Source organism: Dasypus novemcinctus, chromosome 19, assembly GCF_030445035.2.
Source record: "Dasypus novemcinctus isolate mDasNov1 chromosome 19, mDasNov1.1.hap2, whole genome shotgun sequence".
NCBI classification, from domain to species: Eukaryota; Metazoa; Chordata; class Mammalia; order Cingulata; family Dasypodidae; genus Dasypus; species Dasypus novemcinctus.
This window is the reverse complement of record NC_080691.1, coordinates 79,949,246-79,971,365: the sequence shown is the minus strand read 5'-3', so window position 1 is coordinate 79,971,365 and position 22,120 is coordinate 79,949,246. Positions and strand designations below refer to the sequence as shown.

Here is a 22,120-nt window from a genome sequence, read left to right as displayed (position 1 = left end):
GAGAAGGGGAGTCCTGGGGCCGCGCCCCGGGGCCACCCCCTCGGGGGTGGGGATGGAGGGGCCTGAGAAGGGGCGTCCTGAGGCCTCGCGTGTCCTCTCAAGGCAGATCGCCATGCCGCTGTGCTTCGGCCTGGCCAGGTGGCTGACCTTCGGCCCCGCCAGGAAGGCCCTGGGCCTGGACCGCTGCCTGCAGTTCTTCAACAGGGGCCTGGCGCTGCCCGCGCACATCCTGGAGGCCTTCCTCAGCCTCGACATCCCCATCGCCGAGGTGTACGGCCTGACCGAGTGCACGGGGGTCCACACCTTCTCCAGCCAGGAGGCCTTCCGCCTGCTGAGGTGGGCCCTGGGGGGCGAGACAGGGGACCTGGCGAGGCGGGCCCGAGCCCCCTGCCTTGCCCAGGTCCCTTCTGCGTGGTGGACCCCCACCCTGCTCTGCCCAGCAAGGGATGCCCTTCCCAGAGCAAGTGAGCAAGGGAACCTATGGGTGGGGGGCAGGGGGCGGGGGGCGGCCTAAAACTCATTATCAGGTGGCACCGGGAACCTGTCTCTGTGGCGTCATCTCTCCATGTGTGTCGCGTGACTCCTGGGAGGGCTGCGCTTTTGTTGCGCGGCGCTGCTCTCCTTGCGGGGTGCATTTCTTGCGGGGTGCATTTCTTGTGTGTGGGGCTCCCCTACACGGGGGGCGTCCCTGCGGGGCACGGCACTGCGCATGGGCCAGCTCACCACATGGGTCAGGAGGCCCTGGGTTTGAACCCTGGCCCTCTCGTGTGGTAGGCAGATGCTCTATCAGTTGAGCCAAATCCACTTTCCCCTTCTGGGTTTTTAAAAAGGTGTTCAGTGTGCTTGATTTCTTCAGTCAAGCCGCATTTTTTAAAAATTTAAAGAGACTTAGATTACATAAATATTACATAAAAGGTATAGGGGATTCCCACCTGCCCCGTTCCCAACCCCTCCCACATTTTCCCACATTAACAACGTCCCTCATTAGTGTGGCACATTCGTTACAGCTGATGAACACATTTTGGAGCCCTGCCACTAAGTGTGGATTATAGTTCACGTTGTAGTTTACACTCTCCCATACGATTTTATAAGTTATAACAAGATAGGTAATGGCCTGTATCTGTCATTGCAACATCATTTAGGACAATTCCAATGTCCCGAAAATGCCCCCTATTTCACCTGTTTTTCCCTCTCCCTCCCCTCAGAACCTCTGGCAGCCACTGCCTCCACATCAGTGATAAAAGATCTTCCATTGCTAGAAAAACAATAAGTCTATGATAGCATACCTGTAAGTCCACTCTGGTCCATTGTTCATTCCTCAATTCTGAGGATTCTGCGATGGTGATGCTGCCTCTGCCTCTAATTCTCAATTTCCCATGGGGCAGATGGATGGGACTCTCTTGCTTGCAGTTGTAGACTCTCTCTGTTCCTTGGGATGGTCGTTGTCCATCTTCATCTCCTCGTTGGTTGTCCTGGGTGAGCCCAATGAACTGGAGAGTAGGTGTTGCAACTCTGTTGAGATTCAGGGCCCGACTGAGTACAGCTGTATTTTAACGGATGCATTAAACTCCACGATCTCTCCATTCCTGTGGGGTGGCTCTGCCAGCAGGAAGCAGCTTCCACTCAATCCAGTGTCCACCCAGCCGCACAGGAAGTGGCTCCACTAGCTCATACAGCATGACCGTATTTGTCATGGAAACCCAGCACGTTTCTGGTGACTCAGCCTTGCCATTGTTTGCCGAATGCTTCAAACTCTCAAATTGCTTAGTGTGCTTTCGTGGTCAAGGGAAACATCCTGAAGTTGTAGACAGAATTGAGAATTAAGGCAACTGCAGCCGCTGGCTGGGTGCCCCTTCTGATTTTTTTTTGAAGACTTGTTTTATTTATTCCCATCCCTCCCCCCCATTGTTTGCACCCACTGTCTGCTCTCTGTGTCTATTTGTTGTGTGCTCTGTGTCTGCTCATCTTCTATTTTTTGGAGGCACCAGGAAACTGAACGTGGGACCTCCCATATGGGAGGGAGGCTCACAATTGCTTGAGCCACCTCTGCTCCCTGTTTGTTGTGTCTCTCATTACATTTCCTCGTTGTGCCTCCTCACTGTGTCATCTCATTGCATCATTTTGTTGCGTCAGCTCTCCACGCCAGCCCATTGCATCAGCTTGCTGTCTTGCTCATCTTCTTTAGGAGGCACCGGCAACCGAATCCAGGATCTCCCATGTGGTAGTCAGGCGCCCAACCACTTGAACCGCTTCCCTGATTTGGTTTTTAACTTGCAGACCATTATTTGTATGAACAGTGAGTTATTTCTGGCATCTTGGACGAGAACCATTTCATTCGTTTCAGCTGCTTAAGACAACAGATGTTTATTATCTCATTTCCTTTGGCTCAGAAACTCAAGAGTGGCTGACTGGGTGGTCCTGGGTGGGGGTCTCTCGTGAGGTTGCAGGCGAGATGCTGCCTGGGGGCACATCATCTGGAAGCTTGACCAGGGCGGGCTGCAGGCCTGGGTTCCTTCAGGTTGTCGGGAGGTGGTTTCCCTGCACAGATCCCTCCCAGGGCAGCTTGGAGCAGCCTCCCACCGTGGCAGCCAGGTTCCCTCAGAACAAGCCGCCCCAGAGAGAGAGTTTCGAAGTTGGGTTACCAGATTTAGTGAATCAAAATACAGGATGCCCAGTTTGCAAAAAAAAAAAAAAAAAGTACTCTCATGCAATATTGGGGACATATTACTTACGTTTAAAAAAAAAAAGATGTGTCGTTTATCTGAAAGAATTTAACCGGACATCCTGTATTTTATCTGACAGCCCTATTACGACAATCTCAGAAATTGTACTCTGGTTTTTCTGCCCAACGCAAGAGGGAGTGGAGGCGCTCGCCTCTGTCCTCTCAATTCCTGGGGCCTCACAAAGTGTAACCAAAGCGACTTGGCTTTTGGAGGTGGAAGCAGCGGCCGTGGGGGGCAGGCGCTGAGGCTGGGGGAGGGATTCGGAGCCTGGAAGGGGGCCGCTGCCTCCCAACCCTGCTTCTTTCCATTCCGTGGAGGGCGCGACGCCTTCTGGGAGGCCGGCGGGCGGGCTTGGCGTGCGCTGAGAGATCACGATGGCGGCCAGGGGGACAACTGGCTTTGCTGTCGCGGGGCCTGCTGCGTGGGAGACCAGAGAAGACAGTTCATGCTCCTGGGATGTATAATTCTGCTGGACTGGGGGTGGGGACCGGGGCAGCCCGGCCCCGGCCCTCGAGGGCTGTGTCCTGTTGGCTGGGGCCACTGCTGGGCCCTGATGTCCAGACAGCTGGGAAAGCGAGCAGGACAGGGGCTGCCCAGGGGCGCTCAAGCTCGGGGAGGCAGACCCCGGCCCTCTGGCTTCCGGGGAAGGAAGGCGGGTGGAGGGAGCCCTCACTCTGACCTGCCTTGTTCTCCCTGCCTGGAAGCCTCTGTCAGCACTACCAGAAGGCAGGTCTTGCCTTGTCGTGGGGGATGAGCTCCCGGAGGCCAGGGGCTGGTGGGATGCACCTGTGTCCCCAAGTCGGGCTCAGCCGGGCAGTGGCGGGCCTGGGCTCCCCCTGCTCCTTCTCCCTTCGCCACGTCCCTGTGGACCAGGGCTCTGGGGCCTGAGAGGACGCCGGGGGAAGACCTGGGGTGTGTGTGGCTATGGGATTGGGGCAGGGGGCCCCGGGGAGGCCGGGTGGCCTTCTCTGATGCCCGCCTGCTGCTCCCAGCTGCGGGAAGGCGCTCCCGGGTGCCTACACCAGGGTGTGCCCGGAGGACGGTGAGGACGTGGGGGCCATCCGCGTCTGGGGCCGGCACGTCTTCATGGGGTACCTCGGGGACAAGGAGAACACGCGGGAGAGGATCGACTCCCACGGCTGGCTGCACACTGGCGACCTGGGCCTCTTGGACGCCAACGACTTCCTCTACATCACGGGCAATGTCAAGGGTGAGCGGGCCGGGGCCTGCACCTCCGCGAGGGCCACCGGGATGTGGCTCTTCGGGGACCGGCCCCTTCCCCTTTCCGGCAGACGTCATCACCCTGAGGTCGGGCGAGAGGATCAACCCCACCCCCATCGAGGAGCGGGTGAAGAGGCACCTGCCCCTGGTCCGCTACGTCATGCTGGTGGGCCAGGACGCCCCGTACCTGTGCGCTCTGCTCACGCTGAAGGTACCGCGGGCCTCGGGACATCCGGGGTGCCAGCTGGGTGGGCCGCGGGGGAACGGAGGCTCGGGGAGGGGAGGCAACCTGGAAGTCCCCTGGCGCCTGCTCCAGGGTCATCGGCCACGTCCTCCCTGCAGGGGGCCCCTGGGGACCCTGAGAAACAGCCTGCTGCGCTGGGCCATGCGGGGAAGGCAGGTCCCCCCAGGAACCGTGCCTCAGGGCTGGCTTCTTGGACACACCTCCCCCGGGCAGCCCCCACACCCCTTTGGGACAGCGGGGGTCCTGGCCGTGAAGCAGGAGACGGACCTCAAGTCGAGTCCAGCCCAGGCGAGCGAGGCCATGCTGGACACGTCCCTTCTGTGCTCAGCCTCGGTTTCTCCGTCTGTCCTCTGGCAACGGCGACCCCTGCCCTCTGGGGCCGGGGTGAGAGCGCCACGTGGTGGGTGATGAGAGGCCGCCGGGGCCCGGGGCGCTGGCGGTGGCTGCAGAGACGGGGCCGGGGCGGCCTGACCCCTGGCCCCCGTCCGGCAGTGTCAGGTGCACCCCGACACGGGCGAGCCGCGCAACGCGCTGACCAGCGAGGCCGTCAGGCTCTGCCGGCAGCTCAAGAGCCAGGCCACCAGGCTGACGGACATCGTGGGCGACAGGGACCCCGTGGTCACCGAGTTCATCAGGAAGGGCATCCACGCCGCCAACGCGGAGGCCTCCTCGTCCTGCGCCAAGATCGTCAAGTGGATGGTCCTGGAGACCGACTTCTCCATCGCCGGCGGGGAGCTGGGTGAGGGGCCTGGGCGCGGCGCGCGGGAGGGGGCCCGCGGGAGGGGGCCCGCGGGGGCCGCCCTGAGCGTCACCCAAAGCCCCCGAGCCCCGACCGCGCGGAGGGCGGGGCTGGTCCCTCGGCCCCCTCCCCGGAGGCTCCCCCCAGACTTGAAGGGGACCCTCCAGTGGGCCGGCACGCCTGGACCCAGGGCCTGGCCGTGGGGGCAGGGACCCCGTCTCTTTGTGGCCTGGGTCTGGCTCTGGACCAGGCTCTCCTCAAGCGTGGCCCAAGGGCTGGCGCCCGAGGCCGCCAGGTGGGGCTGGAAGGCAGCGCCCCTCTCCGGGGTCAGGGCCCCGCATCCGCCCTGAGCCACGGAGGCCGACGTCCGCGCGGCGGTGGCAACGCTGGGGGCTCCTGGGGGTGTGCTCCCTGCTCCCCCGGGCCCTGTCCGGCCAGCTCCCCAGGGACGGCAAGCTGGGGGCTGAGGCTCCGGCTGTCCCGTGACCATCGTGCCTCCAGCGTGCTTCAGCCCTCCTGGCCGTGGTGGCCGCAGGCTCCTGGGGACCCCCGCTGGGGTGGTGGGGGGGCCTCTCGCGGCCGACAGCCCCACCTCTGGCTTGCTGCCCTTCACAGGAGCAAACACGAAACTGAAGAGGGCCGTGGTGGCCAAGATGTACCAGGCCGAGATCGAGAGCTTCTACCGGGAGAGCTGGGGCTACCACTAGCAGCCCAGGGTGGCCTGGGGGCTCCAGCTGAGGAGCGCCCGCTCCCGCCAGGGGCACTGAGGCTGCTGCGGGGTGAGGGGGGTGATGGCTCAGCTAAGACACCCCCTGGGGAAGGTCTCCAAATGCCTGTTTAAAAGGCTAATAAAATTGTTTGTGAAAGTAGTCAACCTCGCCCCAGGACTCAGCTCCCCAGGGGATGGTGGGTGGTGCCCGCCGGCAGCCTTGGTTGTCACAGGCAGTGAGGAGGGGGCGCTGCACGCCTGAGGGTCACGGTCAAGGGGCTGGGGTGAGACCCTGCCCCGTGGAAGGCCCCTCACCCTGCCTTCATCCCGAGGGCTTTGGAAGCTTCCAGAGTTGACGCGTGAGGCTCCGGTCTTTCCTTGGAAAGTTTTTTATTTCTCCCCTTCCCCCTGTTGTCTGCTTTCTGTGTCCATTCGCTGTGTGTTCTTCTGTGTCCAGTTATATTCTTGTCAGCAGCACCGGGAATCTTTTTCTTGCGTCATCTTGCTGCGTCAGCTCTCCGTGTGTGCGACGCCACTCCTGGGCAGGCTGCACTTTGTTCGTGCAGGGCGGCTCTCCTTACGGGCGCACTCCTTGCGCGTGGGGCTCCCCTACGCGGGGACACCCCTGCATGGCACGGCACTCCTTGTGCGCATCAGCACTGCGCATGGGCCAGCTCCACACGGGTCAGGAGGCCCGGGGTTTGAACCCAGGACCTCTCACGTGGTAGGCAGACGCTCTATCAGGTGAGCCCAATCCACTTCCCTTTCCTTCTCTTTACCGAGGAGCCGGAGGTGGAAGTGGCTGGACACGCTTGCCGCCGTTCCTGAGAGGCCCCACAGGTTAGCCCTCCCCGAGGAGCACCTGAGGGAGAGCAGGTCCCCGGACCAGCTTGTGCTTGTGGAGGGGCTTGGGGTTCGCAGGCCGGGTTGGTCGGAACCACGTGGGGGCTGTGCTTCAAAGGGCGCACGTGAAACCCCTCCCTCCCCCGCCCTGCACTCAACCCTGAGGAGACAGGCAGGTAAATCCACAGGCCTCCCCTTGCTGAAAGCAGTGGGTGGCTGGCGTGGGGTGGGGTCAGATGGAGCCCAGCAATGAGCAGGGCTAGGAGGGGCAGGCAGGCCATCTCCCCCCAGGGGAATTCTCCAGGAGTAGGAAATGCAGGGGGAAGGGCAGCGCGGAGAGACAGAGGGAAAGAGAGAGGTTGAGAGAGAACCAGCCTGGACAAAGCAGCGCTTACTCCCAAGGAAAGAGAGCACTTCCTTGGAAGAATAATAGGAAGAAGCATCTACGAAATAGAGAGTTGGTTAGAGATCTGAATTGCAAATCCCAAAGGTTCTCCCCTATATTGTAGGAAGTCCAGAAGGAGAAAGCAAGGAGAGAGGCAACATCCAAAGAAATAATGGCTGAGAATCCTATGGGACCTGACCAAGTGCCAGCCAGGATACATTTTTAAAGATTAAAATGTAAAGTGTTAGCATGAAACTTCAGAAGATAAAAATATTCTAAAATTTAAGCTGATTCACTGTATGGAAAAACAAGCATGCAAGAATATCTAGGAAACATCATGACCAAGTGGGACTTATCCCAGGAATGCAAGGGTGGTTCAACATAAGAAAATCAATCAATGTAAACGACTATATTAATGAAGGTAAAAAACTCACATGATCATCTCAACAGAGGCAGAAAAAGTATGTGATATAACTGAACACGCTTTCATGATAAAAACAGCAAATGAGGACGAGATGGGAACTTCCTTAACAGGACAAAGGGCATTTATCAAAACCCACAGCTAACATGATACTCAATGATCAGAGACTAAGAGCCTTGCTCCTAATATCAAATCACTACTGATATTCAACATTGTACTACAAGTCCTAGCCTAAGCAATTAGGCAAGAAAAGGAATAAAAGGAACCAAATTGGGAAGGAAGAAGTTAAACTCTCTATTTGAAGATTACATGAATCTATAAATAAAAATTCTAAAAGAATCCCCCCAAATCTATTAGTGCTAATTCAGCAAAGTTGCAGGGTACAAGTTCAGTGTACAAATATCAGTTGTGTTTCTATATAGTAGCAATGACTAATCCAAAAGGAAATTAATAATTCTATTTACAATAGCACCCAAAAGAAACTATTTAGGCATAAATTTAACCAAAGAGGTGAAAGACATTGCTGCAGTTTGAGGTTATTTTGAGTCCCAAAAAGAGAGAGATTTTGTTTGTAAACTAATCTATTCCTCTGGGTGATACCCTTTAAGGGCTTTAAATTTAGAGGGATCTTTGCTTAGATTATCTGTTAAGATCGCTTTAGGGCTTTTGATTCAACTATTATCAGTAAGATGTGACTCAGGCTGAGGACCCGCCTCCTTGCCGTAAGGACTCACAGGGACAGACACACACAAGAAAAGAGAGTGCACAGGACTGAAAGGAGAAGGCTCGAACACCTAAGGTCCCAGGGGCCTGATAGCTTACAGCTGAGATTGGGAAGAGCGCAGAACAGCCGAGACTGGTACAGGAGACCCAGAAAGACACAGCCCTGTGCCAGCTTGCAGCTGAAATTGGGAAGAAAGTGGAGCAGCTGAGCCTGAGAGGGCGTCCCTAAAGGCAGGCAGAGGTGACCATCTTGCTTCAACACATTTTGGTGAGAAAGCACCTCTTATGGTTCCTCAAGCTGGACTTTTGATGGCCTTGGAATTGTAAGTTTTTACCCCAAATAAATACCTTTATAAAAGCCAACAGATTTTTGGTACTTCACATCAAGAGCCCTTTGGCAGACCAAGACAGAAATGTACCTTCAAACTACAAAATGTTGCTGAAAGAAATTAAAGACCACCTAAATGGAAATGCACCCCATGTTCATGGGTTGGAAGGCAGTATTAAGATGGCAGTGCTCCCCCAAAGTGAGCTACAGATTCAAGCAACCCTTATAAAAACCCAAAGGCCTTTTTTTTTTTTTTTTGCAGAGATAGAATACTGATCCTCAAATTCATATGGAACTTCAAAGGATTCCAAATAGCCAAAGCAATATTAGAAAAAAGAAAAGGTGGAGGACTCACTTTCCAATTTCAAAATTCACACAAAACTACTATAATCGAAACACCATGGTACTGGCATAAGGATGAACATAGAGACCAACTGAGTCCAAAAATAAACTCCAACTTCTACGGCAAACTGATCTGCTTTTCAACCCGAACTGGCTGCCTGCTTCCAAGGAAAGGGCGAAGCATCACAAGCAGGGCCCGAGCCTGAATGCTGCCTCCTCGCCACTCTCTGGGTCCTGGCGGCATCACCTCTATTCCTTCAGAAGGCTCCCAGCCCTGGGGAAGACTGCCCACCCGTCTGCCTCCTCCTCGGGGCCTCACCCATCGACTCCACGCAGGGCCAGCAGACACACCAGGCCGTGCACAGGCTGTTTTTCCATCTGTCTTTATTTCACTTTTTTTTTCTCTATAAAACTCCTCCATAATTTCACAATTTAACAAAAAATTTAAAATCCAGGACAGAAACAATCCTGTAACATTACAAACACGATTCTCCTTATTCCTTTTATCCAGGAGTTGGTCTCGGGTTGATGAATGTCCTAGTTCCTAGTGAGACACATTCTTTGTAAAAACCCTTATGGGTAAAGAAAGGTATTCAATACCTTCTGCTTTCAGGCGTCGGTTTACATTTGTTCAGGAGACAGCAAAACACAGAGATTTGCACTGGGGGCGGGAGGCTTAACACTAAACACGTGGCAATCACAAAGTGCCAGGCCGTTTCCTATGGACAGGTCCCCAGAGCCCTTGTGGGCCTGCTGTCGGGCAGCCCAAGGGGTGGGACGCCGCTGGAACGCTGCCCTTGGGGCCCGGCTGGCTGGTATGTCCACCAGGCGGTTGTGGAGCCAGCACTAGGTCCCGGCAGCTCTGGAGGGCAGCGGCGGGGAGCCTTCTGCCTGGAGGTAACTGAGAAACAGGTCGGTGCTTCAGAAGGCCCTGGAACTGCATGAGGGCCAGAAGGAGATGCTGAGCCACCTGATCCCCAAGGGGCATGCCGGAGACCAGGGCCCGCCTCTGGCTGCCCTCAGGAGCCCGGCTCCCGAGCAGAACTGTGGGGAGCCCAGGACCCCCACACCCCTTCCCAGAGGAGAAGAGACCCGGGGCTGAGGCCCCCACCCTTGGCACCTGGGACTGCCTCTACAGAGGCCCGGCAGCTTCTGCCTTCCGAGAAGACCACGCTGGGCCAGTTCGTTTTGTCCAATGCTTTCAAGACTCTCCCGAGGAGGACAGTGCCCCGCTGTAGAGTATTGTTGGCCTGTCTGTGGAAGGGCACAGGGACAGCAAGCGGCTGCCACACAGCCTGCCCTCTCCTAGTACCTGAAGGCAGCGGGGGTGGGAGAACAGAGCAGGCAGCCAGGAGCGGCCAAATGTCCTCACAAAGTTCTCAGCCTGTGGGAGACTCCCCCAGGAGTGCTCAGACCCCCTGACAGGGAAGCAGGGCAGGGACAAGGGGGCCCCAGTGGGAGGAAAGCTTGGAGCCCTTCCTCGTCCAAACTCCGACAGTGGGCGACGAAGGAGACACCTAACAAAGGGCAGGAGAGGGTGTGCTGCCTCTGCCGCCCAGTCCTCTTCTTCCATGTGCTGCTCACGGCACGAGTGTCGGGTGGGCCTGGGGACACCTTGACAGGTCTGGGAATGAGGCTTGTCAGACAGGACCCTGTCCCCAGCAGGGCTGACTCCAGGAGGGCTTCTCAGCCAGAGGCAGAGCGAGGCAGAACCAGCTTGGGAGAACCTTGGGTGTGTGAAGAGCAGGCTCCAGGCTCAGGACCAGCACAGGGTGGGCGGGCTGGGCTGGAACCAGAGAGGCGTGCCTGGAGAGGGCCGCTCCAGCCAACCGAGCCAGCCCTGCCACCGGCCGCTGCCCAAGCACAAGGAGCCGGCTCTGCATCCTGCTGCTCCTTGGAAAACTCCACAAACGACCCCGTCTTATTTGGCAAAAGCTCATTTGTTCAAAGTTCGAAGACTTGATCAACACAAGGAGAGGAAAAGGATCCTGTGGGAGGCAGAGGAGGAGCCCCGGGGCACTGCCACCGCGGGGGCCTCGCTGCTGGGTGCAGACCCGGAGCCCGTCCCTGGCATGGACGCCAGTCCACGCAGGTGCCAGGAAGCGGGGAGGCTGCTGGTGCCCTGTGGGCAGGTGTCCACTGCCACCAGGGCTGGGCCTTCAGCTCCCAGAGTCACAGAAGGAAGAGATGTCCTTGGAGTCACAAACAGCGGATTCTTCCAGGGCACAAAGTGGCCCGGAGAAGGCCAACAATTCGAGTGCTTTCAGAGGCCTCAGCTCAGCTTCCGGCCCGACGATAAGAGCAGTAGAGACACACTAACTACAAGTCCAACCTCACCCCCAAACACCCCCACGTGCCGCTGCTGCCACGGAAACACACCCCCGGAGACTGCTTAGATACACACAGTGCGTACATATATATACTAGAGAGACTCTATGGCACAGAGTCCTCGCACAGTGAGAGCCGACAGGAGGGGCTGCTCCAGGGCTGACACGGAGGAGAACGCCGAGGGCTCCGCCTGGCCCCGGCCCGTCTCGCAGACAAGAGCAGCCCCTGGAGGTCCCGGCAACAGACGTGCTCTGAACTGTCTGACGAGGCCGGTGGCGCTAACTGGCGGCCAGGCCCGGCTGCTTGGGGCGGCCCAGCAGGGAATCGTGCCGCCCACCACGGGGCCGGGGCCGCTGTTCCGGGGTCAGACAAGGCGGCCCACAGCAGTGCACGCTCCTCCCACTTGGCGCCGTCTTCAACACAAACTATTTCCCAAGAGAGGCCGAGGCGAGCTCGAGCCTGGGGCTGGGAGCAGCCACGCCGGCCTGGCCCCCCAGGGCCCCGGGGTCCCCGCCGAGGTGGTGGGGAGAGCAGGGCAGATGCCGATGAGGAAAGTGCAGCTGGCTGTGTGGGCCGAGGGCAGGGCGGTCACTAAGGCAGTGCTGCGGGCAGGCGAGTTGGAAGAGAGGAAGGGCGGCGGGGCCTGGGCTCCCAGGACCCCGGGGACCCCCAGGATCCCGGGGGCGGGGGCCCGGCATCCGGCCCAGGGTCATGTGGCCACGGCCTCCAGGCAGCTCTGCAGCTTGCGCACGGTGCTCTCGTCCAGAGAGAAGAGGTCGAAGTCGAAGGTGGTGTTGGTGACGTGGAAGTGGCCCGTCTCCTCAATCAAGTTCACTATCTGCAAGGCAGGGGGGTGTCGGGGTCCATGACGGGGCCCAGGGATGGGAGGGGATTCCTGGGGCTACAGGAAGGGCAGCCAGCAGCCAGCTCACCTCCCTGGCACTCCCACCCCATGGAACTCAGCTGCAGGTCAGGAAGGGCCAAAGCCTGCGCCCCCGCTGCCCCCAGCACGGCCCACCCTACCTGCTGCAGCACGTTGCGCTCCCGCAGCGCCATCAGCCTCCGGTGCAGCTCCACCAGCTCGTCCGTGTAGGCCTGGAGAGGACGGGTGGATGCGCCTCAGCGGGGCCTTGTCCCCCCCCCCGCCCGCCCCTGCAGGCCAGCTCTGTCCCGAGAGGAGCCAGCTCCAGCCCCGAAGGACCGCCTGGACAGAGGGGCCTGAACCGGGCTGGAGGCACCTCCTCTGGCAGGGAATGGCCCCAGGGGTGGCCGGGGACTCAAGCCCCCACCCCGCCACGGGCCCCCACTGGCCCACCTTGTCGTAGGTGCCCTTCTTGAGGATCTTCTCCGGCTTGCTGCAGGCCTCCGGGCTCCGCCGGCCCGATGCCTGTGGGGAGAGCCCCAGGTTTCTCCCGACCCCTCACCACGCTGCCTCCCCAGACCTCCCGCAACAGCAGGGAAGCCCTGTGCGGGCCCCTGGGGGCCGCCTCGGCCAACTGCAGGCGGGAGGGGCGGAAGCCGCACAGCCCGCGAGCGCACACCTCTGGGGCCGCAGCAATGAGCCTCCCTGTGTCTGTGCTGCCCCTCAGGCTCACCCCAGCCTCCCAAGGGAGGGGGCCTGCCAGGGACCTCGGGGCTCACCTTGCTGTTGGGAGGCTTCTGGGGGGGAGGGGGCTCGCGGCTGGGCAGGCAGGAGTCGGCACTGTTGTCGCTCTCGCTGTCGCTGAAGCTCAACCTGGACAGCAGACACGGCCGTCAGGCACCCCCCGCCCCCCGGCCCAGGCCCTGCCGGCGGTGGCGTGGGGCTCCAGGCAGCTGCACCCTGAGCCTGGCACTGCGGCTGCTGAGTGCCCAGCAGGGCAGGGAGACCAGGCCTCCGGAGACTGCCATCCCTCAGCTCCAGGCCCCTGCTGCTGACTCGCAGAGTTCTGGAACCTTCCAAGGAGAAGGGCCACTGGGCTCTGAGGGCACCTGTTTGTGCAGGAGGCTGCTGCCAGGCCCGCAGGGTCCCTCCCGGCGACGCTGGGCCCCAGACCTGACCCTGCTCCGTGGGCAGGGCTGGCTGCAGGGGACCCACTCTGCCGTGAAGGGGTGGCCCCTGTGCTCCCTCGAACGGCGCCCGAGCATGGCACCCTCACTTCCACCCGGCCCCGACACCCTGTGGGCCACGGGCCTCTGTGGAGCACACAGGTCACCCTGACCCTGCCTCTGACTTGGGTGCCTCTCCAACCCCAACCCCGGCCTCCACCTCCTCGGGGCGAGAACCGGACGGGTCGGTGCCGAGCAGCTGCTACAGCCTGGCTGCGGCCTGGCCGTGGTGGGGCCAGAGCTTGCTTGGGGACATCCAGCCCGAGGCTGAAAACTCGCCCTCACACCACCGCAGTCTCATTGGCTTCTCTGTGTTTCCTCCAGAATCTCAAGCAGCACCTCGAGGGGGTGCTCAGGGAGCAAACTTCCCTCAGGCCTACCCCAGGCCCCTCCCTCCTCCATGGGAGGCGGCTCCCCCACGACGCCCCAGATCAGCGTCTGCTCCTGGAACCTGTTCCATCAGGGACATTCTGGGCTCGAGCCAGCATCGGGGTGCTTGACAACTGCGACTTTACAGGGCACTGCAAGCAGGGGAAGCCCTGCCGGCTGCCTTTTCCTCCTCACCCCCCAAGTAACGGCCTCCCTCCTGGGCTGAAGTGCCAGGAAAGGGGGACGAGCCAGCGGGCCATGTCTCCTCGGTTGGCCTTGGCGGTGCACACGGCCGCAGCTCCTGCCGTCTTCCTCAGACCACCTTTGCCCACCTGCAGCGTTAGGTGCCGGGGACCCTGCTTCCTTGGGCCCTAAGAGCTTGCTCTTGCCTCGACTTCTCCGGCTCAGATCACATCCAGAAAACCCCAGGGAGCCCGCCTGGTGCTCTGTCTCGGTGGCTTCCTGCACACGCGCCTCGTGTTTCCCTGCTCCCCACGGCCACCAGGTGGGTCCAGGGAGCCGCCAACACGAGCTGGAGCCTCGCGCCTCTGCGTGGCCGGCAAATGCGAGCCCACCCTAGGCAGGCACAACTCCCACTCCCAGCCTGGGCGACATGGGCCAGACAACACACTCCAGCCGCCAGCACCCTGCCCTAAGCACCTTGTGCACTCAGAGGCGCGGCTCTGCAGGCTCCAGGAGCCCCTCCAGAGCAGGACCTGAGCCTCGCCTGTCCCAGCCGCCCTGGGCCTCAAGCAGAGAGAGAGACGGTGGTTACCAGATGGGGCAGGGATGAGCCAGCCTGCCCTCTGCTCCTCCCGTGCTGCGAGGCCGGGCTGCCTGTGCCTGGAGGGGCGTGCTGGCACACAGAGAGGATGTGTTCTGGGGGCCTTTTCCACAGTCGGAGCTCCGGAGAGGCAGCTTCCACGGACACTAGCACCACCACCCACCTCAGAGCACCCGTCACGGGCCAGGCGGACGCCAGGTGCGCTCTATGCACCTGTGCATGGTCGCTTCTCCCAGGACGAAGCCAGCTTAGTGAAAGCCCCTTCTTAGAGAGAAGCTAGGAGGCTCAGAGGTCACCCCCACCCCGGGAGGGCTTGGGCCTCTTCTCCTGGAGGCGCCTGCCCACTGCCCTGGGTCTGGGACGGAGCCAACTGTGAGGTGGGGAGCGCCCCTGGGCTCGGGCCCGCAGGCAGTCAGGGCTGCTCCCCGCTCCGGGGGTTCTGCAGGCCCCACGATGGGGTCCTCAGATTCAGTTAGGGTCGGGCTAAGGGGCTCCCAGGCCCGAGAGCAGAGGACCCAGCTCACTCCGTCTCGGAGGGGGCTGCCCCCGGCCCCTGGCCTGGCCTGCTCTCGCGAGGGTGAGGGAGCTTGCTCTGGGCACATCCTCCCCTCCCGCCAGGCTGCACACACCTTCCCCTGGATGATGAAGGCCAGCGACCTGCGACATCCGGCCTGCACAGCACCCCTTTCCACCCAGCCGAATTCCACCACCCCACCCCGGGACGCTGCAGTCCCGGCCCCCGCCCCGGGTCCCTGTGCCGGGCACCGGGCGCCACCAGTCGGATGCAGGCCCCGGGACCACTGTGGCGCTCCCCACGGGCTCGGTACCTGGAGTCCCTCCCGGGGTTCGTCTTGACTGTCGCCTCCTCATCCGACGAAGAGTCATCCTCGTCGGACTCCTCAGATGGCAGGTGCTCCACCATGGAGCGCAGGGGCCCTGGAGGCAGAGGGCAGGAGGGTGTGAAGACCTGCGCCCGGACGCTGGCCGGGGAGCCTCGGCCAGGACTGCCCCCCACACCCGCTCCTCGGCCGGGGCCCTCCCTACCTTCCTGGGCCTGCTCGTGGGCCTCTGGCCCCTGGCCCTCCGCAGGAGCACAGGGACCCTCCATGGCCAGCGGGGGGAGGACGCGGCTCTGCTCCCAGCGCTGAGATCAGAGGCTGTGGCCAGAGCCCAGACAAGCCCGCCCTCGGCGGAAAGGGCGCGCGCCCGATCAAGGGGCCCTGCCGTGCGGCCCGCGAGCCCTCCTGGACCAGGGGTGGCCCCTGCTGCGCCGCCGCGTCCCCCGCGGCCTGCGCCCTACCCCTGCTGCCCTCGCCCTCAGGAGCCCCTTGGCGGCTCCCGGCCCACCGTCCTCCCCTTTCTCCAGAGGCACTCGGTTCCAGTCCCCTACAGCATCTTGGTTTATATTCCTGTTGCCAAGGCAACAGAGGGACACAAAGCCCTCAATTACCTTGGTCACGTGATCCCGCTTCAGTCGGCTCCCCCTCCCCTCCCAACAGATAAGAACACTTGAGAGAGTGTGGGCTTCGAGGACCCCATCCCCCAGGCCCTCTTGGCGACTGCGCGTCTGCATTCCAGGCCACCCGCCCCCACGGAGGCTCCCCTTCCCCCGCAGGATTGCAGGATTCCAGGCTACGGGGGGGGAGGAGACGCTCGGTCCAGCCCCCTCCGAGAAACGCTTCCGGCTTGAGGACGTGCGGCAGCAGGCCCGGAGCGGTGCTCCAGCTGCCCCAGCTGCCCCTGTCCCCTCACCCGTCCTCCAAGGCTAGGCGCACCCATCTCCCCTTCCGGGAGAAGGCCGACTGCCCGGGCTGCGGCCCAGCCCGTCCCCAGGGGCAGGCTGAGTGCGCCTCCCCCCCCCCCCCCCCCCGCTGGAGAGGAGGGCCTGGGCAACTGGCCAGACACCAAGTGGGAAGTGGGTTCCTCTCCACCCCACCCGCACCTGCAGCAGCCCCGGAAGCCTGTGGGCACTGAGGGACCGGAGGCAGACGCCAGGGGTCACGGGGAGGAGCCCACACCACCGTGCCACCACGCCACCCGGGTGGTAACTGGGGACCCGCATCTATTTGGTTTGGGCTGTGCCACCCTGGGAGGCCGGCTGAGCCCAGGGGAGCGTGGCCACCACCTCCCCGCCCCACTGCCCCGACCCTGAACCGCCAGGTTCATGGCTCTGACTGCAGCCTGGGGGATGCCTCTGCCCCTGGCCTTGGGTGTGGACCGTTCGGGAAGTCCTTCCAGGGCCCTGGAATGCGGTCACAAGGTCAGGAAGCCCCTCCCGGGGACCCGCGGGACCCGCTGGCCCCGCCAGGCCCACTGCTTCCCAAGCACTGGGGCCCCTTTCTCGTAAGTACATACCTTGACTGTGGTTCTGAGATGGCTCAAAATCTGAGTCCGAGCTGGAATCTGAACTGGTGCTGGAGTTGGAAGGGCTGGACTGGGCAGACTTCACCCACCAGGATGGGGAGGGCGAGAAAAGAGAAAGCGACAAATCTTTCAATTCAAAGGAAAGGAGGGAGTGAACACCCCCCCCCCACCCCGAAGCCACCCCAGAGCAGAGACAGCCAGAGCCTGTGTCCCCACCCCAGGCAGGCAGGAGGTGCCCCTGGGAAGGCGCAGGCGTGGGGGCCTTGGCACAGGCCTGCACGCGGCTTCCTGGGAAGCAGGCAGGATGCCTGGGTCCGCCCGATGCAGGCCACCCGTCTGCACTCAAAACCAGGCCAGCTGCTGTCTCGGCCAAGAGGCTCGCCGGGGGATCTGCCTCGAGCACTGCAGACCAGCCCCCTCCAGGCCCCCTCCAGGCCGGCCCCCCACCTTGCCCAGCAAAGTGGAGGCAGTGCAGGCCACTGCCACCAGCAAGCGAGCGGGCCACAGGAAGGGAGTCTCCTGTGCAGTGGGCTTAGGATGAGTCCCTCGTTGCCCGCCCCCAGAAGCGGACCCCCAAAAGCCATCTGTCTCTCCTCTCTCCTTGTGTCCAGAGAACCTGGAGCTGGATGCACAGATCTGGGGCTTGAAGCGTTAAAGGTCCCCCAGGGCTTCGCCGAGCCTAAGCCCGCTGGTCCGGCCCTCCAGGTGGGCCCTGCGACACCGCGTGCCCACCTTCACGCCGGCAGTGGTGCTCCCAGGGGATTTTCATCAACACTGGGGGAGCCCCGGGGGTACCACTCGGCAGCAGGACTGCCCCGGCCACCAGCACCTCCCGCACGGCCTGCCCGGCCAGGCCTGGACACACGTGGTTCCTCCTCCACGCAGCCCCCAGGTTCTGCCTCTTGGGGGACAGGGCCAGTGAAGAGGTGAACACTGGGTGTCAGGGCCCGGGCTGCTCGCCCCAGCCTTCTCGCCAGCTGGCCTTGTTCCTTTGGCCACAGGCTCCGCAGCACGTGGGCTCAGTTTCCCCATCAGCAGAAGAGCAGCCCACCAGCCTCGGCAAGCGTTAGCCTCAGCCGCCAGCTCACGTGCCCATCCTCCCTCCCGCCCCAGGCAGGGAACTTAGAGAGAGCTCGGGGGGCAGGCTGGGGGCGTCTGTTGGCCCGCGGCAGAGCAGAGCTCGCTGAGCCGATGGCAGAGTGGACCACCGCACGCCTCCACGCTCTGCCCAGCCCCGTGCTGGGAGGTGCCAGAGAAGCAGCTCGGGGCAGCCCGCGAGAGCGCTGCTGAAGGCCTGGGGCTCACGCCGCATGACGCAAATGCCCGCAGGCCCCTGAGCCCAGGCACGGGACCTCCTCTTGAGCCGGGAAAGCCCTCTCTTCCTTGGTGCCCGAGATACAGGCGTCCACGCCACCCCCTCGGAGCAGCTCTGTTCTATGCCCACGTGGAGGGAAGCTGCCCACCAAGTGCCCCCAGGTGTCCAAGGATCCCAGCAGGACGTGCAGCAGTGCCCAGGCCAGCATGGAGTCCTCGGGCCAGGCACCACAGGGTGCTGTGCAGCCCCCGGGCCCCCATCCCTCCCTCTCCCAAGGTGAGGCCTCTGCCCGCCGCCACGTGCCCAATTCCATCAGCACCTGCCTCGGGCCCAGGGGTGCTGGGGTGGGAAGGAGGGCAGCAGCACAGGGGCGCCACCCACGTGGAGGAAACAGCAGCCCTGGGGACCCACAAGTTGCCTGAAGCACCTCCGGCACTCAGGGGCCACGCAGCCAATTCAGGATTTCTGGAAGACCTCCACATGGGCGGGACCATTCGCAGGCTGCTACCACCCCCGGGTGCCCAGGGGGCCCTAAGGGAGCCTCAGCTTGTGCAAAGCGCTGGGTGTACCGGAACAGCGGCCCCATGCGTGCCCACAAAGCCCGGGACAGCCTGCGACCTGCAGTGTGAGTCGGCCAGCCCCAAGCCAGATAGGCGCCTCCTGCAAGCCACCCCTAGAAGCCCCAAGCTGACACCCTGGGCTGACCTGAGAACTGTTTTCACAGGCCCTGGGGGCAAAGCTTCACCCTTACAGGGTGACTGAGGGTTTGCAAAGAGCAAAAGGCCCTTTATGGCCAGGGCTGTAGTCCAGGCAAGGGACTCGATCATCTACTCTCCCTCACACAGCGACCTTACACCAAGCGGTGTGCTCAAACATGGCACCACCACCCGAGCCCCGAGGAAGGACGGGCTCTGGGGTTCCGAGCGGGGCTGCTGGCTGTTCGGAGGCTCAGGTCACCCCTGACGTGTTCTTCGGAGGTTTCTGGAAATGCTGCTGCTCCCCAAGAGGTCTCCAGCCCAATGCTCAGAACATGCGTCTTGCTGATTCCCAGCATCCCCAGGGCCCAGGCCCCAGCTGTGTGCAGCGGCCACAGGAGGGGGAAAACGGGTCAGCGCTTCTACCCCCTGGCCACCCGGGAGGCAGCCAGGAACCTCTGCTGCCACCACAAGACCCATAAAAGGGCCTGGAAGGGGGCTCGTCCTGCACCTCCAGGGCCTGTGTGAACCCCGGGTTCAGCTGGGGACTCCTTGCTGGGCTCCCCTTGCCGTGGCAGGGGAAGGCCTAGTGGGGGGTGTGCTGGCTCGGGCTGACCCAAAGCGGCCACCAAAACCCTGGTCACTGAGCCATCCAGACTTCCCGGCCCATGAACAACTGCACCCAGCAGCTCATCAGGGACCACCTCGGCCAGGCTCCCGGGGCGGGCTTTACAGCTGCTCGACAGGAGGGGAAGTGGCGATGAGCGAGGCGCGCAGGCTTGCTCGGCGCCACGAGGAGCAAGCAAGGGCCAGCAGCCGAGCGGGCCCTGCGCCCCGGCTCAGGCTCCAGCCACGGACTCTAACCCTGCGGCCCCCCTGGCACCCTCACCTCTGACTTTAAAGAGGCCTCGTCCTCCGAGTTGGACTCCTCCACCTCCAGCGGCCTCTTGGCCTCCTTGGGCTCACTCTCAGCCTTGACCTTCTCCCCTTTGGTGCTGCTTTTGTCCTTGGCTGGCTTTCGGTCAGAGAAGGAGGAAGACGAGGCGCGGGGTGAGGTGCCTGGGGCGCTCCTGGACCCCTTGGAGCTGCTCTTCTTCAGCTTTTTGGCGCTGGGCTTTGGCGAGTCCACGGCGGCGGGCCGCTTGCTGGAAGACTTGGGCGGGGGCGGGGGCGGGGGCCCCCCCTTGGGGGACATGCTCTCCAGTTTGGTCTCCTTCAGGGCCATCTTGGGCTCCTTGAACGCAGCCTTGGGCGGCGGTGCCTTCTCCTCCTTGGGCAGCCGGCCCTCGACCAGCTTCCGGGAGGTGTCCTTGGAGGCCTTGGCCTGCTCGCGCTCCGGCTCCCGCGCGGCGCTCTTGCTCTCCGAGTCCTTGCGGGGCCGCTCCCGGGGCTCCTTGGCCGCCTTGTGGGGCTTGGAGGCCTTGCTGCTCTCCTTGTTGGCGTCCTGGGGGCGGAGGGCAGGAGGGGAAGAAAGACAAGGTCAAAGGGCATCTTGGGCCGCCCTGCTCCGCCACCCCCGACCCCTACAAAGTATAATCCACCTGATTCAGACTCAGCTAGAGAAAATCTTCCATAAAGCGAAAAAGTAAGGCAGCAGGTGGGAGATTTAAATGGAGCTGTCCCTTTAAACTACTAGGAGTGCCAGCAGGTCCCAGGCGAGTGCAGGCTAAGATTCCCCTCTGAATTGAGCTGACATTCCCTAAGGGATTCAAGAAAAGCACACGGTGAGTCAGGCACGAGACCGCCAAGCCCCCTCTGCCCACTCCCGCTCCAACGCCTCACGGGTCCCTGGAGCCCCGGGGATGGGAGGCTCTGCCTGGACTGGAGGCCCCTGGGCTCGGGCCTCCCCTCCTCTCCAGCCCCCGCTTGGACCCCCACATACCTGAGTTCTTCCTGCCCCGTCCCAGCCCCACCCATGTGCTCCTGGATGGAGTGGTGCATGCAAGTCCCAGGGCCAGCACCCACCGGGTGCTGACTGGGTCCCCAGGTAAAGCGGAGAACAAACAGCCCCTAGACCCAGCTGAATTCAAATCACCTGGACAGCTTTTCTAGAAAATTACAGCCTCCCCGAGTTTCCACTGTGGAAATGCAGAGGTTCGGGGTGGAGCCTGGACTAGGGGGTGGACCAGCCAGGTCTGTGAAGCTCGGCTGGGGACAGAGGAGGGTGGAGGTGGACAGTGGTCCTGTGCCAGGCGGCAGCCACCAGTGAGGGGAGGGAGCTCCGGCTCTGCCACTCGCCAGCAGGACCGTGTGCGGGCACCTCCAGATTCATGCGCGCCGGCTTTCTGGGCGAGGGGCAAGGCCACCTACCCCGCCCGGGGCAGCTCAGCAAAGGCTCCGAAAGGTAAGTGCTGCCGGCTCTAGGACTACTGCTGGCACCGGGCACCTGAGCATCTCAATTTGCAGGTCGCTGTCCTCTCCCCACACAGCAGTGCTCCCTGCACTCTGGCCCTCTTCCCCGTCCACACCCCAGCACCCAGGGGTGCTGCACAGGGGTCAGCTGCTGCGAGCTGCCGTGGCTCCGCGCCCCGACTCGGGAAGCCCACGGGCCTCGTGGGCAAGGACACCGGGAGTGTCTGGTCCAGGGGCGCCTCCAAGCCCAACCAGGGCGTCGGAAGTAAGGGATGAGAGGTGCCTCATTAGACCCCAAGCCGGGAAGCCACCGTGCACCCAAGGGAAAGGACGGGCACGGGCTTGCCGTCCAGACAGCGGTGGCAGGACACCTCCATGCCTGCCTCCAAGCCACCTACAACCGGGAAGCAAGTCCTCCAAGCCGAGACCCACCCAGCAGCCTCTGAGCGGCTCCGTTTACCTTCTTCTTGCAAGGCGGAGCCCTGTGGCCCACAACGTGAAGGGACGCGGGGACAGCCTTCAGGCTTAGGGGCCAGTCCCTGCCCTTCCTGGGAGAAGAGGGGGGCTGTCCTCCTGGCCGCCGGGTGTATGTCCAGCAGGGCGGGGGAGGTGGGGATCACAGCACCAGGCCTTGGCCGTGCAGCCCTCTGAAGGCAGCAGCTGGCTGGGCCTGGGCTGGAAGCAGCAGTCCCTGGGGCAGCACTCCCCAGCAAGCTGCTCCCCGCAGAGGGGAGAAGGGGAAGCAGCAGAGGTCGCCACGTGCAACGGCCACGCCCGGCCCTTGCCCTGTTCTCGGTGTCCACAACCCCCCGTGGTGGCCCATGCCCCCTGGCATGGCCTGCCATCAAAGGGAAGCAAGACTGCCCTGAAGCTGCCGGTGAGTGGGACCAGGGGTGCTGCGGGCCGGGGAGCCGCCCCTTCTCAGGGCAGACCTGGGCAGGGCTGTCAGCCTTGGGCATTGCCGGAGGCTCCTGCTGCCCTGCGCCAGCCGCCCTACCCCCGCCCCTGAGGGTGGCTCTGCGGAGGGACAACCACCAGGGACCACGGCCCGCACCTGTTCACCTGTGGCTGCAATGGCCAGACCTTCCAAAGTTCCCTGGCCTGGGGATTTCTGACGGGAACACAAGGGGGCACCCCTGCCGGCTCA

General features: G+C 62.4%; 2 protein-coding genes and 1 long non-coding RNA gene across 5 annotated transcripts in view; 2 read left to right on the top strand and 1 right to left on the bottom strand.

The window, feature by feature from the left end:
* The first annotated feature begins 108 nt into the window (after nt 1–108).
* LOC131274640 (long-chain-fatty-acid--CoA ligase ACSBG2-like) lies at nt 109–5,796 on the top strand. The gene is made up of 5 exons (XM_058282000.1): nt 109–336; nt 3,716–3,933; nt 4,016–4,155; nt 4,681–4,927; nt 5,543–5,796. Exons 1-5 carry the CDS (start codon nt 113–115, stop codon nt 5,632–5,634), a joined length of 921 nt encoding a protein of 306 aa, XP_058137983.1. The 5' UTR covers nt 109–112; the 3' UTR covers nt 5,635–5,796.
* A 583-nt stretch (nt 5,797–6,379) lies between these two features.
* On the top strand, nt 6,380–9,184 carry LOC131274639 (uncharacterized). Its single transcript, XR_009181935.1, has 2 exons — nt 6,380–6,476; nt 6,989–9,184. It is a non-coding gene; the product is annotated as an uncharacterized lncRNA (long non-coding RNA).
* MLLT1 (MLLT1 super elongation complex subunit) overlaps nt 9,046–22,120 on the bottom strand; it is a 72,654-nt gene continuing 59,579 nt past the window's right edge. For all 3 annotated transcript variants that reach the window (XM_058281997.1, XM_058281998.2, XM_058281999.1), the window contains 7 exons: nt 19,511–20,065; nt 16,603–16,690; nt 15,075–15,183; nt 12,648–12,741; nt 12,322–12,393; nt 12,030–12,101; nt 9,046–11,844 (listed from right to left, as the gene is read on the bottom strand). In XM_058281997.1, the coding sequence (XP_058137980.1) occupies nt 11,716–11,844; nt 12,030–12,101; nt 12,322–12,393; nt 12,648–12,741; nt 15,075–15,183; nt 16,603–16,690; nt 19,511–20,065 (1,119 nt within the window). In that variant the 3' untranslated portion in view covers nt 9,046–11,715. The remainder of the gene's footprint in view (nt 11,845–12,029; nt 12,102–12,321; nt 12,394–12,647; nt 12,742–15,074; nt 15,184–16,602; nt 16,691–19,510; nt 20,066–22,120) is intronic.